The following is an 18,839-nucleotide window of genomic DNA, read 5'->3' on the forward strand; positions in this document are numbered from 1 at the left end:
TTCCGGAGACCCACGTGCCATTGGCTTCTACTTTTTTTGTGCCATGAAGAATTTAGCAATAAATAGGAGGCCACTTCATGTGGATCCCGAAAGGAAAAATGTCCTCTTGAAAATAAAGAGAAAGCAGACACATCTCTAACTCTGAATTTATATTAGGAAAGCCATGGTTATCATAATTTGTTTACAGTTATAGCAGCTACTCAATAAAACAACCATAATAAAAGAACATGATTCGGGTACCAAGATCTCTGGCAACCCAGATGTTTCTTTTGAAGCCAGAGGTTAAACATAAGTCTACGAAGCATAACAATTCACTTAATTTCAAATATAGAATATTGAGGTTGGTGAGAAGGCTCAGAGGCCAGGGGTGCTTGTTAAGTGCGACAATCTGAGTTTGATCCTCTGAACCTGCTCTGTGGAAGAGAGCACCAGCTCCTGTGGTTGTCCTCTGACCTCTACACGTGAACTATGGCACGCCCGCCTTCCATTAACACATGCACCTGCAAGTTTAAAGACAGACTTTGCTTTTAAAGAAATCAAGCAATGTAGATAGTCCCAAAGAATATCACGTAACAGACAGGTCGGTTTTGTAGTCAAAGTCAATGTTTTCCTAGAAAGCTCAAGTCCCTTCTAGACTAGCCGGAAGATGCTGTAGCTGACGTATTTACTGGATTTACACGTTCGTTCGTGGCGGGTAAAGCGAAATCTCTCTAACTTGAGTGACTAACGATGCTCAGAACCGCGAGCGATAGGGTGAGGTGCTCCTGCAGAAGCGCTCTGAAGTTTCCGCTAGAGGAACCCCTCCTCCCCAACCCCATCATGCCTCCCTCTGTGTCGCTGAGCTCTCTACACCCACTCACTTTCTCTTGCATGCACAGCCCAGCATCTATCCTCTCTCCTTTCCCTGAGGAAACAAGAGCGTTCACATTGGATGAGTTAGAGGGGGCCTGGCCTCCCTTCCTCCAGGAGGAAGCCACTGTGATCTAGCTCCAGCTTGGGCCTGGGTGCACGAATCTAATTCTGAATTCCAATACCGAAAAGCTCATCTGCCCTCCAACACTCCTATCTGTAAGTAAAGTCATATTTTGAATTCCCACCTGTCTTGTTTCTCAATCATTCAGAACACGGCTGGGGAAGAGAAACTGTCAGAACAACGCTGGATTTGAAAAGCAACAGGGACAGGAGTGGGAAGCCTGAGAGGAGTGCTGACAGAAGCTCCCTGTGTGGGAGCTGCACACAGGAATGTAATTACCCAAGAGGGAAAGCGGTGCAAAGGAGGCGTGGGCGGTTTGCCCGAGGCCTTCTTTGCGGGCTCACTGTTTTCCTGGTCATCTGCAAAGGGAGCATCCGCGGAGTCACAGGAAAACAACCCATCGTCGCAGCCCGTGTCCATGCTCTCCACAGCCTCCGCGCTGTCGCCATCAACCACATCAAGATCTGTTTCCTGAGGTCTCAGTGGTCGGATCATGCTTATGGCATTCCTGTTCATGCCAAACATCCGGTCCGAACACAACTGCGGCTGGCTCAGGTGCCTTTTGGTGAGTGCCACACTTATACTGAAAACATTGGGTATTCTTAGCTTTGGGGGTGGCAGGTACAGGGAAGGCACTAACTGTGTTCCTTTCCTAGGGAGCAGTGAGTTAGGGTGTTTGGGGGTTAACGCTGGGGTTAAAATAGGGCTTGGGGTGTTGGCCTCACTTGAGGAGGATGAATAGTCCAGTGTCTGGGACTGAAACTTCTTGTTCAGTTCATCCGAGGAACTATCTTGCTCCTTTATCCGTGACTGGGAATTCCCCTTTGCAAGGCTATTCTGAGCTTTCCATAGTGCCTTCTGCTGCCAAGAATATAGCTTCCCGTGCTCTGGCCCGTTAACGCCGAAAGTCTCTTCTTCGAAAATAGAACTGCTGTCATCCGATGCAGTGAGATACGCTTCGCCACACTGGAGGCCCTCCTCAGACGTGTGGCTGGAAAGAGTGGACGCGCGCCTGGGCTTGGATCTGCCCTTGCTTCCGTCTTCCTCGTCAGAGCTCCAGTCGCTCCCTGGGAGCCCGGAATTCTGGGACGTGCCGCCATCCGTCGCAAAGCTTGCTCTGGTTTTCCGGGTCTGTTCTGAGCTGCGAGAGGTCTCATGCAACTTTCCCTGGCTTCTGTTGCTCTCCTGGACTTGGTTATCAGCAGGCTTCTCTGCAATTTCCATCTCTAGAGGGAGACACATGACATTGGCAGGTTGCCTTAATAATGAAGCGGTTACATGGCTATGCTGCATATGTGCATTCCCTGACTGGCAATTTCACATGGATAAGTCAACATATACTATTCTTTGTTAGTTTTAAACCTTTATAAGCACATTTGATAATAAAAAAAAAGTGGGACTTACATAAGAAAAGAAAAAACCACCCATATACTTCAACTTAATTGTAGCAAAAATAAACTGCTTTTTACAAACAAGTATGTTGGGGAACGAAAGTTGTAAATCTAAAGAGAAAAAGAGCAGAGTGTGAAGTGGGGTGCATTTGACCATCAAAGAAAGAAGCTGCCAAAAAAGTCCAATGGCATTAATTCCACTTTAGAAGCGATTATTAATGCTACTGCGCCTATGAAGCCAAGACAACCCTTCCCACTAACCTTCAAAGTCAGCATCATGTATGCCTAACCGTAAGTAGGAAGCCATAACTTAAGAAACAGACTTTGTGTTCACATTTCAATACACGAAATGCACAAACTCACAGAAAAAGCATTCCCCCACCACTCTCTGTTTAACTAAAATGTGTTTTAATAATCAGAATAACCTCTTTAAATGCCTTTAGATATGGATTCCATTTGTTAGCACTGTGAGAAATAAAATGTACCAACAGCATCATACATAATGACTTAAAACTTCAGATTGAGTGGAAAAGGAACTTTGAGAACATAAATATGAACCCCATGACCAAGGAATGGGAGGTTGAACAAACATGTCCTCATGTTTTGTGGCAGGTATTGGTCACATGTTCGAGTGAGTCGGAGCTTCGGCACAGGCAACCTCAGCCACGCACCGCTGACTGCTGGACAGTGGAAAGGGGATGAAAAGGTCCCCTTCATTCACAATCTTAGTGAATGATGCTTTCTTTTTTGGAAAAGCCTGAGGTAGACTGCTCTAGTTTTTAAGCACCTTCTACGCATTTTTCTTCGGTGAACTCGAGGTCTTTCGATGCCGTCTTGCTTACTTCCTCGAATCTTACTACGTGGGGAGGACTCTTTGCTCGGGACAAGAAGCATCCAAACGTCAAATCACTCAGGCGCTGCCCTTCTGAGAGTTTTGGTGTGGAGACACAAGACACCTTTTTTCCTTGGAGTTCTGCAAGGTCATTAAGCAAAATGGAGTTGAATTTTTATAGCCGTTTGTTAGACATTGAACAAAAGCATATAAGGACTTGAATAAACCACTCTTAACACCAGAAAAAAAAAAAAGACTGAATTTCATTTTATACTTAGGTATAATAAATGGAAGTCCCAACACAATAGAACCCTAAATCTGATGTGTGTGTGTGTGTGTGTGTGTGTGTGTGTGTGTGTCAGGAGGATCAGTGGGAAAAGGTGCTTGCTGCCAAGCCTGATGACCTGAATTCAGTACTCAATTTGCTAATCATGGGTTCAGTCCATCTTTGGGATGCCTAGCACTGTTGCTTGTAAGATCAAAAGCATGGAGGACCCAGGGAGCAAAGCTCCTGAGGGAGTTCATTTCAGAGGCCCGCAAGCAACAGAAGGTGAAGTGGGTTATGCTAAATAGCAACTGATAATGAAGAAAAAATATTTCTAGCATATTTCTTCAGCAGTATTTTAAATTTTTTTGTCGATCATCCATCACAGGATTGATTCACAGTAATATAGTAGTGAGTATGGACAACTGGTCCTCCAGTAAAAAGAACCTGCATCTGTGGATTTAACCAATGGTCTCTACTGACTGTGTGCAGATGCTTTACTATGAGTCTCTAAAAAATCCAACCCAACAAATGTTTATATGACATTTACCGTTAACTAGGCACTGCAGTAACCTGAAGATGATTTAGAGTTTCACTGTGTAACACCTTATATGCAAACACTGAGCCATTCTAACTAGGGACCTGCAGCAGCCTCAGATTTCAGATCCGTGTGGATCCCAGAGTCAGTCCTTTGTAGATACTAACAAACAACTGCATGCCTATGTATGAGTATGTATGTATGTGAATGTGTATGTGTGTAATATATACATGTATTTGTATATGTCTACAATATGTACACTAAATACATATTTTGCAATATATATATTAAGTACATTAAATCCAGCATAGGATATCTCTGCTAAGGTATCCAGTCTAAGCCTAATTTCCAAAGATCAGAATCTCTTGGTATTTAACACCCAAAGACTGTCAATAAAGACGAGAATTGCAAGCCAGGGACATCAGGGAAATTGACAATGTTCTGGAAATAGACTTGGCATATCTAACCTATTTCAGTGAGGGCGAGTGTCATGAAAACAGGAAACTTTCAATCAGTTATAACAGCGTTTTTTTAAAATAATTCAGATGGAAGAAATGAAAGCAAGCATTTAACATGCTCTAAACAGATTGTCTAAACTTGCTAGGGCTAGTGGCTGACAGCTGTAATCCCAGCACTCACGAGGCCGAGGAGGTAAATGTAGCCAGGGATACCCAGTGAGAGGCCTGGCCCCTCCCCCTCCAAAAGCATATCGTTTAATCGACAACTTTATGTACTCCCTTAGGTATTCCCGCAACATTACTAATAGAAAAATATTAATCACAGCATTATTAATATACAACATTAAATATTCTAGAGATATGACAGTTTTTCTTAAGTAGTAGGACATTAAAATTGTCTTTAAAATTCACGTTCTTGTGGGCTGGAGAGGTGGCTCAGAGGTTAAGAAACTTGGTTGTTCTTCCAAAGATCCTGAGTTCAGTTCCCAGCAACCACATGGTAGATCACAACCATCCAACCATCTATAATGAGATCTGGCGCCCTCTTCTGGTTGGCAGGCACATGTGCAGGCAGAATGCTATATAAATAATAAATAAATCTTTAAAACAAATTCATGTTCTTTCACCTAGGTGTCGTGGTACATGGCTTTAATCCCAGCACTTGGGAGGCAGAGGCAGGCAGAGGATGTCTGTGAATTCCAGGACAGCCTGGTCTACAAAGAGAGTTCCAGGACAGCCAGGGCTACACAGAGAAACTCCCTCTCTTGAAAAAAAAAAAAAATTCATGTTCTTTCAACCACACCAGAACGTTCTTAGTGCATACAAAGAAGGAAAGGGGAGGCCGAGTCTGAGCTGAGGACATGTCAGGCAGCCCTGCTCTGACCTGTCTTGTCAGTTCAGTTGAGTGAGCACAAGTCACACACAGCTGTGCAGTCACCTCTTCTTCATCCAAGTGTGCAACTGAGAGGTTACCACAAGGGCGGTGTGCTAAAGAGCCCTCTCGTCACACGACAGCTACACAAGCCTTTGAAGTTAAAAGGAACGCAAACTACACAACGGAAAATACAAAGGACTTTTTATATTGCATCATTCTACTCAAAACATTCAGGCTGTAACAATTTCTATGATGGTCAAAAAAGCATGAGATGGAAGCTGGTGGGGCTCAGTGGGGCAAAGGGCCTGCTGGGCCTGAGGGTCTGAGTCTGGATCCTCAATATCCACATAAAAGCCAAATGTGGAGGCATAAGCCTTCAACCCCGCCCTGGGTGTGAGGGAAGAGACTGGCCCATCTCCAGGGCTCTTAGCCAGCCAGGCTAACCGCCATCAATGAGCTCTGGGTTCAGTGAGAGACCCTGTGTCAAAAACAGGGTAGAGGTGATGAAAGAAGATATGTGAAGTTGACCTCTGACCTTCACTCACACATACACAAAATGGATAAATAGAGAAAAAGTGATTTGAAGCAAATATTGAAATTTCTTTTCTAAAGCAAAACTGTCTGAAATTAAATACTCAGATCAGCGTTACCGTTTTCCAATTATTCAGCAACATTTTGCTGTGTCTAGCTGATGTGGCAGCCTCTAGCATGGCAAAGCTACTTAAAAGTAAATTCCGATGAACAGACAGTTTAAATTCAGTTCACTTGAAGTGCTCAACAGTCATAAATGGCGGGTGGCCATCACCACCAGGTGCAGGACACTTCAATGCAGGGAGAAGTCAAGTTTTATAATGAACTCTTGGTGAAACGTGTGTGTGTATGTGTGTGGTGCTGGCCTGAGATCAGAGACCTCACACGTGCTATGCCAGCACTCTGGCACTGAGCAGAAACTCCCGCCTTTGAATGCTTTTGTAAACAGACCAGGCCTACTGGAGTTATTAATGGATTATCAATGGGTACTTCCATTGGGCAAGAATAGCCTCCCCTGGAAGACTTAACCCTGGGGAGATTAAAGCACTGATAATGCGTGGGTGAACTGAGTTCTGTGGCATTGGCAACAACCATAAGAGGTACCTAAGAACCCACCCCAAGCTGCCTTCAAGGAAGCCCAAATTCAGGGGCATGTTCAGAATGCAAGACGCCAAAAACGTTCTTGAAAGCCCTCGATACAGGTACACATACTGCATTTTTTAATTAATTAATCAATTAATTCACTTTACTTAGCAACCATAGCCCCCCCTTCTCTCCTTCCAGTCCCACCCTTCCTCTCTCTCCTCCCTTTCCTCCCTTCCCTACTCCTCAGATAAAAAGGACCCCCCACCCCACCTACCCATCTCAGCACATCAAGTTGCATCAGGACTGAGCACATCCTCTTCCACAGTGCCCTGGCAAGGCAGCCCCAGCAGGGGAAATGATTGAAAAGCATGCAACCTTGTCAGAGGTAGCCCCAGCTCCCATTACTGGGGGACCCATGTGAATACTAAGATACCCATTGGGTACACAGGTGTACGGGGCTTAAGTACAGTCCATACATGCTTCTTGGTTGGTGCTGCAGTAGCCACAAGCCCCCCTCCCTTAAAACGCTAGCAGCAAACCCCTACATAGCCAGTAAGTCCAAAAAGCTAATTTAGGGAAAATATTTGTACCTTGCAATTTTGACTGTATTGCTCTTATCTCTTCAGTTTGGTTTTGGTTGATGAAACGAAGATTCTGATTCTCCAGTTCCAGCTAAGAGAGCAGAATGATATTCTTTAATCCAAAATAACATTTTAAACTGCATTAATAAATTATAAAATTTAGAAAGTAACAATATATAATTATACTACTTGTGAATTGTTGAACTCATTAGCATTGGCTATCACCCTAACAGTTATGTCATCAATATTTATTTGTTCAGAGCTAAAAGTTTAACCCTATGCATTTTCCACTGTAAAATAATTTTAAAACAACTGTTTCAGCATTTAGTCTGTGTTTCTCAGATATCAAACCTATTAATTTTATGGCATATATATGTAATATTCATAATTATTTTAAACTAACCTATTATAATATGGTTGTTCACAGTCACCAACATAAGTCTATCAATACTTTAAATTTAAAATATAATGGATATTAAAATGAAAGCAGCTTATCACAAGTTTACCAAAATATGGGACTATAACCAACTGATCATAATTTTATGTCTCACTCATGATTGTATATCCTGAACACTAATTAAAAAAAAAAAAGAAAAAAGAATGAAGGAAAACAGCAATAGGTACCTCATTTAACTTAACTGTCACCCATTCTTTGATCTTAGCTGCTTTTTCTTCGATTATTTTAGCTTCTTGCATTCTCACTTGTTTCTGAAATAACATCAACAGCTTGTTTAGTTCAACTGTAAGCGCCTTGGCTTGGAGACGTTACGTCATAAAAATATGAAAGGAAAATCCACTTAAAACCTGTTTCCAGGTTAACATAGTTCCCTCCAAGTTACCGAATTGATTTTTAAAAGCCACAAATCGCCAGGCATGGTGGTACATGATTGTCATCCTAGCCCTTGGAGGCTGAGGCAGGAGGATCATGGGGTCTAGGCCAGCCTGAACAGTAGATCTTGTTAAAAACAGAGAGAAAGAAAAGGGAGTGGGAAGGAAGGAAGGAAGGAAGGAAGGAAGGAAGGAAAAACTGTTCAGCAGATACAGTAAGAAACCAAAAGGCACACGCAGATGTGATGAAAAATCTGACTGTCCACGGGATTTAGGAGCTCCGGGGCTTGTCTGAGGGATTTTCTAGACTGGGTTAGCTTGTGCAGATCGACTTCTTTAAACACAGATGGCGTCATTCCATGGACTGAATACAAGCAGACAGTGAGCTGAGCGCCAGTCATCTCTCTCTGCTTCCTGACTACAGACTCAAGGTGACCGACCATCTGCCTCATGCTCCTGCCGCCAGGTCCTCCCTGTGCTGATACACTATAGCCTCAAACTGTAAGTAAAACAACCCTCCCTTCCTCAGGTTGCTTTAGCCAGGTGTTTTGTTGAAGCAACAGGAAGTGTCTGTCTAGTCCTGCAAGCACCATTAATCCAGTGGTGTTCCTCAGTTTCTCTCAGATACTAAGATGAAGTGAATCCCCTCTCTGACTATATCAACGAAATAAACCAATTCTGGACCAGTAGAATTAGGTCTACTAAGATGGGAGGAGAACACAAATCTGCTTAAGAGCAGGGATATTTTCTCCTTCAAACAATAGTTTTAAAAAATAGAGAGAGAAACTTAAAACCTGGCTCTGGTCACAAAACTACAGAGACTGGGGATACACTATAAATCACAATGGATGGGACTATAGAGACTGTGAATACCACATAAATTATTTGGCAGCTAGGAAGCTGAAAATCGCTGGCCCAAAACACTGACCCCATAGAGAAGTGAAAAATGAATGAAAAATGTAATGTGTTTAACAAACATATCAGTCACATTTAAATGATATTAAATGACTACCTAAGTAGACATTTAATCCTAATGAAATTTTTGTTGGTTTTTGAGATAAGGTCTCCCTCTATAACCCAGGCTAGCCTTTAATTCAGTATGTAGCCCAGACTGGCTTCAAACTCATGGCAGTCCTCCTGCATCAGCCTCCCAAGCACTGGGATGACAGGGATGAGATATTACACCTAACTCCTAGGGAATTTTTGTCATAAAACATGTTCGCTTGAGGCAGCTGAAAACTGTATACTTTTAAGCAGGAAGATTAGTTCAAACATAAATATGTACAATTATATATATATATATATATATTTTTTTTTTTTTCTTTACGTAGTCATTTAGTTATCCAGACCAGCCTCACACCAATGATCCTTCTACGTTTGGCCTCCAGAATTCTGGGATTACAGGCATGCACTACTGTGCCCAGTTTGGCCGCAAATGCTTTATGCCTGTTAAAAATAAATATTCCCCAATGAAAAGACACTGCATTCAAGCCCTGAAGTCTGAATATAACGATATATATCTGATATGTCTATAACTCTGCTAGATCGGGACCAGAGAGACATCCCACAAGAAAAGCCACCACACCCGCTGAGGTCAGGTCCATCACCAGGACCCACATGGTGGAAGGAAGGAGAGAGCCAATTTCTGTAAGTTACCCTTTGACCTCTACACATAGCAGTGCACACACACATACACGCATGTGCACACGTACGCTTGCACATGCATGGACACATACACTCACACACACGTACTAAAAAGTACTAGATCTTCCCTTGAGGCCTTGAGTCACTCAAGGCATGAAGGGAACGGGCAATTTTACCTGTACCTCTTCCCAACACACGTGACGTAATCCTATCAGTAAGAGTTCTCCATACTAACAGAGCTAAGCTATGTTTTGGTTACATGTTAATGAGCACACATGAGTACAACTGATGACTCAGTTTTCCTAACCTGCTCTTCAAGCCGCAGCTCCAAGCTCTGAATGATGTCATCCTTCTCCTGCATTACACACTCCAGATCTTGACACTTTTTATAGAGCCGAATCTCTGACTCATTGGTCTGAACATTAGCTGCTTTTAGTTTCTCTTCCATAACTTGTACCTAAATTCAGAGGGTAAAATAGTAACATTATGCCATGCTTAATTTGTTGTAGTTTTATGCTTAGAATTTACTTTAACATTAGGTTCTTAAACATATCACAAGCTGAAAAAAATCAAACGCCAAGGTATAATATATTACGGTGGTTGTAAAATCTGAAGACTATCTGACCTGCAGGTAGATACGGAAGATCACTAGAGTGTGAGGACACAGGGAATGGTGCCTGTCTGCTAGAGCAATGATAGTATGCACAGCATTCATATGGAAGCAAAAGTTTCTGCCCCATGCCCCCAGATTTAGACAAGAATATGAAGAAAGAGAGTGGTGAGATAAGATTCAAATTAGATGGCCTGGATGGTAACACATTTTGGGGAGAAAAATTGAACTTCACAGTAGAAAAAAGAAAAGAGAAAAAGAAAGAAAACCAATGAATTTTAAAGCCCAAATAGCAAAATCATTAAAAAACAAAACAAAAACCGAAAGTCCAGTCCAGATCCAGGCAGCAGGAGGTGTTCGGTGGAGGCTCTTTAGTTTACTGGCTTAATGATGCTCTCCAGTTCCAGGCCAGGAAGGCATCAGAGAAAAAAACAGACCCTCACATCTCTTCCTGCCTACAGGTTACAGTGTAGCGGAGACCAGAGACAATGAGTTTAGTCACAGACCATACAGCTCTGCGGTTCAGCCTATGGTCGTAACTCTAACACGTGAGGCAGGGGAGCGATGGTCACTGTCAATGTCTAAGACAGACAGACTCTGCTCGGACCTTCTGCAAAGCAGCCGAGGCACAAGGCATCTTCGAAGGACATGCGTGCAAAGTGAGTGTCTGCCCACCCCCACACACTGCGGTGAAGTGGTGTTACCGTTACCGCCTTCTAACTGTGCCCGCCCTCTCTCTTCCTACAGATCGCAGACCCAGGCCCTGCATGGCCCAGAGCCTGCTATGTTGGAAGCCTCTTTGAGACTTCATGGGAAGGTCTAAATACGGAAGGTCTTGTCATAGAAGACAGATGGAGAGCACTATACAATATTCTATAAATAAATATAAAATTCTAAATGAATACGAAGGTGATTTTATCAGAAGCTCAGCGGTTATGGGCAAAAGGGAGGGAAAACATGAATGCAAGATGACAGTTCAAAGAGAAACAAATCTTTCCATCATCTTAATAACATCACAAAAACTGTAATGAATCCGTAAAGTCAGCTGAAATTTAGATATGTTTGACTAGAGGATATTTTTAGAAGAAATCTGTGAAGGTCAGTTAGGTTTTTGGCTTTTTTAAGCATGAATACCAGGTTTCATCCCTGGTTCATGGTATAAATGTAACTTGGATTCACATGCCAAAACTGTTCTAATTAAATACCACACACACTTTCTCTCTCTCTCTCTCTAAAACACACATGCATGCACCCACATTCACACACTTAGACAGACACACACACAAACACACACACAGACACACACAAACACACACGTACAGCTGGAAACTTTGAAGAACAAAAGCAGAGGAGAAAAACGTATCCTGTTTTTAAAATAATAATTTAAGTGGCCTTAATAAAACAGTGATTTTTTTTTTTTTTTGGTTTTGAATGAGCCATAAAAATTCATACCAAATACAAAGGTTTACCTAAGAAATCTACCATGAAAAATAGCCCAGAAGGAGAAAAACAAACAGCAAATACTCAATCTTCAATCTCCAAACATTTGTTCCAGTTATAAACAGGATATTCTGTAGCTACAGAAATAGGAAGAGAGTGGAGCCAAATATGTCAGTTCCTCTCTGAGAATGAAGTAGCAGAAGGCGACCTCTAGAAAGACAAGAGCAGCCAGAGAGGCTCAGTCAGTTAGGAGTCTGCAAGCAAGCACGAGGCCTCAAGTTCAGATCCCCAGCACCCAAGTAAGAGCTGGGCGTGGCAGCTCCCAGTTCTTGGAGAAAGGTAGATCCCTGGAGCTCACTGCTCACTGGTTTAGCCAAATCCATGAGTTCAACGAGAGACTCTTTCAAAAAGTAAGGCAGAGCTCATCAAAGAAGCCTCTGTAGGCGGCGGACTGAGGTTAAGAGAATCACAAGTAGTCAGAGTGAGTAAACTGAGGTGCAGCCCCCACTGGGATACCTATACACCCCTCTTCCTCCCACCCCGGCTCAGAAGAGGGTGTTGGGATGGCTGTGTGAAAGTATGTCTACTGGACAGAACAAGGCCCTCGCACTCAGGGACTCCGACCTCAGCAGCTGTGGTTGCTGCCACAAGGGCAAGCCAATCCACTCTCTCATGGGTCGAAGGAAGAGCTGCACGAGTTACACTTGGCTGAGCTGCTATTGGCAGTTGATGGCCACTGGGAGACGGAAAGTCAGTTTTCTTCAGGATGGGGCCCATGGTTGGATGCCAGTGGTCCAGCGGGTGATGCCCTAAACCCGCGTGCATAACTGGACTAAATGGACTCAGGGTTGAAGGAGAAAAAGTAGCTGGGGGAGAAAGATGACACAACCGAGTAAGGGGAGGGAGGGCTTGCTGAGGGGAGGTCCAGGAGAAACTGGAGTTGGAAGTTGGCATGGGTGGATATGATCTAACTACATGTATTCATCTGTAAAATTACCAAAGAATAAATTTTTAAAGAATTTAAAGGAAGAGAGTAATTGAAGAAGACACCTGACATTGACCTTCACACACACACACACACACACACACACACACACACACACACACACGCCAGAGAGAGAGGGAAAATGTGAACAGACTACAGACCTTCCAGTGTAGATATGACGTAGCTCCCAAAGTGCTCGCCCATTGAAGGCTCGCTCTAGGCCTGTGGGTGCAGATGTAGCCGCCGAGACGTAGTTGGATCCTGAGAGCTCTGACTTCACTAATAACTCAATCCAATGATGGCGTTACTGTTGAAAGGTGGGCTGGGGTCGAAGGCAGGCCCACCCGAAAGCATAACTTTGAAGCGTTTGTTCCCTGGTGGCATTCTTATATGTTCGGCGTGTGCCTGCTTCTCTCCATCTCTCCTCTCCTCCCTCACCTCTTCTCCTCTCCTTTCCCACCTTCCTGGCTATCCAATAAGCATCTCTGCTTGTCTCTGCCATGACGCTTGCCTCATCGTGGGAGCCAGCTGACCACACACTGAAACCATGAGCCAGAAACCAATCTTTCTCCTGAAAACAGTTTCTCTCAGGTTTTTTGCCACAGAAATGCAAGGTCCGATTACCCAGAACCATGTGAGATTAGAGACAGACATTCACCTATAGTCTGCTTTTATTAAGTCAGAGCAACCACATTTAGTTTCCGTATGAAACTGCCCTTTCGTTACTTAGGAAGGTTATTTGCCATATTACCATAGCTCTGGGTGCTAGGACCTGGAACTGCGTCTTTATTCCAAAGAACATATTCTTGTGTTATGCATAAACACCACAGAGACCCTTGGATGAAACACCGTCATCTGAGACTTTTCAAAGTGACTATTTCTTTGTGGAGAAATGAGTTTCTGAGGCAAGACAAATATTGGCAGATGTGCAGTCTCAAAAAGAATCACAAAATAGTCACCAGCGTCCTGCTTGCCAGTTGGCCTTGTCATGACCAGGACTCCCAGCCTTCTGTGGTAGTCACTATGAATAAGATGTCTACACTAAGAGCTTACAGAGGAAACAGACAGCCTTTTAAACTACCCCACCACCAGCACACGGAAAACAGCCCAGTCTTTTTCCATTCATTTAACCTTAGCCGTACAAGAATTTTAGCTACTCAGACTGACCAGTGCCAAACAAGCTAGGCAGCTGGAGAGGTGGTTCTGCAGTTAAGAGCACTGGCTGCTCTTCCAGAGGACACGGGTTCAATTCCCAGCACCCACATGGCAGCTCACAACTGTTCCTAACCACAGTTGCGGGGGTTCCAACACCCTCACACAGAGATCTGGGCAAACACCAATGCACAGAAAACAAAAATAAATAAATCTTTCAAAAAAAACTTGGTTTAGATAAACTCTCTCAAATATCTAGACATACGCCCTCGGGTATAGAATACTGTATACGTTCAGGGAGCTTCTCTCTTTTTCTTCTGGTTAAGCTCCTAGTTGTTTCCACTCAGCATACCCTTCAACCATTCCCCCAAGCCTCTTAGATCCTGAAATCCCTAAGCTACTCTTCATCAAAGAACGAGCTCAGGCAGCCTTGAGCTGCTCAGATACCAAAAGATAGGACTGGCCTATGACTGGTATGGGTGACCTCTGAAACCTTGGGACACCCATATAGACAGGACTCCCTTGACTATCTGACATCTTGGGGGACATCAGAACAATTCTGACCATGTGCTTGACAGTTGTATTGGGTACCTTTCTTTCACCGTGATAAAACTCCATATCCAAGGCAACTCATAGGAAGAAGGGTTTATTTGGGCTTATGGTTCCAAAGGGATAAAAGTCCATCACCATGGTGACAGGGAGGCATGGCAGCAGCCAGGCATGGTGTCTGGAGCAGGAAGCTGAGAGCATGTCTCGAACTGCAAGCGTGAAGAAGAGAGAGCAAACTGGGCAAGATGAGGCATTCATGTCCCACCACCCACTGCCAGTGCCATACTTCCTCCGGCAAAGCCACGCCTCCAAAGCCTCCACCAACAGCACCACCAGTTGGGAACCACGTGTTCAAATACACAAGTCTGTGGGCGAGCATTCTTACTCAAATCACTGCCACAGGAATATCTGTTGCTGCTCCCTCAGTCTCTCGGACCACACTGTATTCAGTGTGACTCTGGCAAAGGATGGAGGGATGGGCAAAGCTAGAGCTGCAGTAACTCAGACCAGTCCCATGAACACTTCAGGCCTACAAGACCAATCCCTGCCCACCAAGCCTCATGGGGTTTGGCACAGGCGATGCTTTGTAAATCTTGCCCATGCAACACTGATGGGAGGACTGAGCGCATCCCCGTACAACCTCACTGGAAGAGAGTGACTGGAAAGGCAGACTGGGTGCTCCTGGGCCCTGCTATCTTACGGATTTTAAATCCGTTTCCTTTCCCTGTGTATAACCGTAACCATGAGTGCAGTACTTTACCTACTCGGCGTCTACACACCCTCTGAGCCGGGCGCTAGACTGCACCACGCTTCACAGATAGAGAGCCAAAGCAAAGCGGTAGGAGATGCAGGCTGACCAAACTTGGCCGTTGGACTCCAGAGTCGGAGCCCTTCAGTCACTGCCCCAAATCCCCACTTCCTACAGAGTTTGTCTGCTGTCAATAGTAGTTGCATGTTATAAGTGACAAACCTCAAGTTTTCCAAAAACTGGTAGATGTTGGATTTTAACCCAATTAAAACTTAAGTCTGTTCCTAAGGTGGAGAGACATGAATTCCATCATCACTTCTTTTTCACTGCACAGACTTCTCCTTAGCAACCTTTGGTCTCATTTTCCCGCTGTCTCTGGGAGAGGGGAGGGACAGGAGGAGAGGGAAACCACAACTCAAACACTGAGTTTTCATTCTAAGTGCTCAAAACACCGTTGTTTGTAAATTGGGAAACTGTTCTCCAAGAACCCCGAAAAAACACTGAGCTAGAACTAGCCCCAGTATCCGCCTGGACCACCATTCTACAGGAGTGACTACGCTGGTGTGACACTGACCTTTCTCATGTCATATCCCACATTCATTTTCTATGTTGGTAAACTCAATGGGCCATTTTCATAAGATAAGCTTATTTGTTCTTCTAGGCAAGGATCATTATAAGATCTCAAGAGATTAAGTTCTGAACAAGATTGATTTGACTTATGGAACTGGAATGTTTTATGTATATCTACTTGCCAAGCCAATAATGAGAATTTAGATTAGCATTCTTCGCAAATTAGCAGGGCAAGAATAGGCAAAATTAAAATGAACGGCAATGCAAAATGTTGGCCTTGTTGGCATTGAGAATTCTTATCCACTGACAGTAGCAATGCTGCCTGACACATTCCATTCACTTTAGACAACTCTGTCAATCTTTACTAAAGGAACCACTTGCCAACTGATGACATAGGAATTTCAGAGTCTAACCAAGAAAGAGAACACATATCCGCAGAAGTGTGAGTATGCAAATCATCAATGGCTGCTATTAATACAGAAAAAGAGAGCTGGACATTGTGAGTCTCTTGATACAGGTGTGCAATATCACCCAAAAGGCAGTATTGGAAAAACGTAAGACAAAAGTGGGGAAGTAAAATGCTAAGATTTAGCTACATTTAACAGAAAATGATGACACAGAACAGCATGTTAAATAGCACCGTGGGAAGGTATAAGCAAAATCCAGAAGGCAGAAAGCTTGAGAAGAAAAACCAAACCAGTACCTTCAACAAATACTGAAACAAAAGAAATTAAAATGACCACATAGAATAAAATCAATGAAATCAAGAGAAATGGGTTAATCTAGTTCTGATATTGATTTGAATAAGCCAGTCATTCAAAAATGAGGAGAACAGTATTTGCATATATGGCTATTTTAATAATAAATAGTATGTATTATATTATAAGATAATATAAGAAATAAAAACAGGTGCTCAAGCAAATACATGTACATGCTCACTGGTCACACTAACCAAAATGCAGAGGCAACTGAAATGCCCATCAGTAGATGAATAAACAAAACGTGATTGAGATAGATAGATAGATAGATAGATATCAATATATATAATATATATAATATACTATACATATTAGTATGTATATATGTATATATATATATATATATATGGAACATAGATCAAAATTATCCTATTAAATGAAAGAAGCCAGACACAAAAATCACATATTCCATGAATAATTCTATAAGAAATATCTGGTCTCGGTGTGGTGGCACACAGCTGTAATACCTGTACTGGGGAGGACAAGGCAGGAGAACTGCAAGTTCAAGGCCAGCCTGGCCTCCAGAGCAAGGCCCTGCCTTTCTATGCAGAAAGGGTAAATTCAAAAAGACAGAAAGCAGGCTGTGACTGCCAGAGCTTGGGAGAGGGGAGTGATGCTAAAAACATAATGGCAACATGTTTCTTTGTGAAATGATGAAAACAATTTGGAGTTAAACTGATTTGTATAATAATTGTGAGTAATATAATTATGCATTATAAAATTGTGAATCGTCTGTTTTAAAATAGTTAATTTTATATTATATGAACTTCACCCCAATTTAAACAAACAAACAAACAAACAAATAAACAAACAAGGGGCTAGAGAGATGGTTCAGCAGTTTAATGGATCGTACCGTTTTTCCAGAGGACTCAAGTTCAGTTTCCAGCACACAACTTCCTATAACTCCAGCTCTAACAGGAACCAGTACCTCTGGTCTCCAAGGGCAGCAGCATTTATGTGCACCACACACGCATGCACACACGCGCACACGCGCGCGCGCACACACACACACATATTAAAGAAAAACAAACCCAGAAGCAATTAGGAGATACTTGGAGGAATTTCGAGCGGTAGCTAGCTCTTTGACATAGTGAGAGGAATTTTGGCTAGTACTTTTGACATGGCAGTGGCATTGTGGTTGGGATTTTTAAGAGTCCTTTAGTTTAGTGGCTTTGATTTCTTTCAGTTTGACTCCGGGTGCGATTGTATGACAGCTGGCCCTGGCTTCTTCAAAGCTGTCCAGTGTAGGGATGAGTGCAGGGAACACGTGACTAGCGGTAAGACAAAGACTAGTCCCTGAAAGACCCCATGGTACTGTCTTCTCTACTCTTGCAGATGGTTGAAGGTTTATGTAATAAAATCTTAAGGTTTCTTTTCAAATATAAGTAGGAAAGCAAGGATTAGGTTGGATTAGTATTGCTTAGAAATCTGTTAAGCCACTCTAACAATCTGCTGTGTAAATTCTAACGCAGTCTTGAGTTTAAAGGAGGAAGCACACCTCTAAAGGGCGCAAAACCAAAGAATAACGATGACAGACAAGGACAGCACAACTGCCGACTATGCATTTCTGAGGAAGGATTTTGAGTTAGACCTTCTGGAACGGGTTTTCATAGACTGCAATAAAGATCTTTTCGTAAAATGAGAAGCTATGGATTTAAGATCATTGAAGAATTGCAGGATAAGTGTGCCCATCCAAGCCATCTACTTTACTGTTCTTAAGGCCCAGAAAGGGCTAAGTGACATACCAAATCATCATCTAAAGAATCAAAGTCGTATAAAAAAAGAATGAAAATACAGAAAAAAAAAATGTAATATCACAATTCAAGCAAATTTCTATTTTCCTCTCAGACTACTTTTAAACTCACAGATCTGATCTTCCTTACTCACAAACATTCATATAAGAACCATACAATTTTGTACATATTTTCTAATATAACTCTAAGCAAGCTTTTCTATTAATTTTAATAAAACAATTTGAAATAATTGTTTAACAGTCCATGAGTTTACTTACTCATTCTTCCACAATATGGAATTCTTATCATGTTCAGCTCTTTATTACTATATATAAAGCTGATATGAACATATTTATATATAAAACGTAATTGTAGTTGGGATTACTATTAAAAGTCGCATAATATATTCTAATCAAAGTCCTTTGCCCTCTTGAAAAATCTATAAAGGAACAAAACAGAGTTCAATTTTCGCACTCTGTAGACTGAATAGTCAAAATGATAAAGTATTTCAGGAAGGTGGACAGCCGTCCTACTTCCTTGAGCTAAACAACCTTTATATGCATCGAGGCAGGAAAAGGTTACTTTACCTGTTGAAAAGCCTTTTCTGCTTGGCGTTCCGCATCCATAACTTGTCTCTCCAACTGTTGCATCTGTAGGTGAGGGAAGGTTGTAAAATACACAAACATTAATTCCTTGCCTTTTGGGAAGAGACTTTAAATCTCACAATGGCACCAATTGTTAAAAATAAATGAATAGTCCACTGGGTATGAATTACAATTAACACAATAAAAAAT

General features: G+C 42.6%; 1 protein-coding gene and 1 long non-coding RNA gene across 3 annotated transcripts in view; one reads left to right on the forward strand and one right to left on the reverse strand.

Annotated features, from left to right (window-relative positions):
* Plekhh2 (pleckstrin homology, MyTH4 and FERM domain containing H2) overlaps positions 1–18,839 on the reverse strand; it is a 95,572-nt gene that overhangs the window by 51,642 nt on the left and 25,091 nt on the right. For both annotated transcript variants that reach the window (XR_009584408.1, XM_021652835.2), the window contains exons 3-8: positions 18,633–18,695; positions 9,808–9,957; positions 7,653–7,736; positions 7,038–7,119; positions 3,152–3,337; positions 1,253–2,199 (exon numbers count right to left, since the gene is read on the reverse strand). Coding sequence is in view for 1 of the 2 variants with exons in the window: in XM_021652835.2 (XP_021508510.1) it covers positions 1,253–2,199; positions 3,152–3,337; positions 7,038–7,119; positions 7,653–7,736; positions 9,808–9,957; positions 18,633–18,695 (1,512 nt within the window). In the remaining variant the exon portion in view is untranslated. The remainder of the gene's footprint in view (positions 1–1,252; positions 2,200–3,151; positions 3,338–7,037; positions 7,120–7,652; positions 7,737–9,807; positions 9,958–18,632; positions 18,696–18,839) is intronic.
* LOC132646286 (uncharacterized) lies at positions 1,404–10,974 on the forward strand. The gene is made up of 5 exons (XR_009584409.1): positions 1,404–1,538; positions 8,203–8,357; positions 9,401–9,503; positions 10,572–10,769; positions 10,858–10,974. It is a non-coding gene; the product is annotated as an uncharacterized LOC132646286 (long non-coding RNA).

The sequence above is a fragment of the Meriones unguiculatus genome, chromosome 1 (genome assembly GCF_030254825.1).
Source record: "Meriones unguiculatus strain TT.TT164.6M chromosome 1, Bangor_MerUng_6.1, whole genome shotgun sequence".
Lineage (NCBI taxonomy): Eukaryota > Metazoa > Chordata > Mammalia > Rodentia > Muridae > Meriones > Meriones unguiculatus.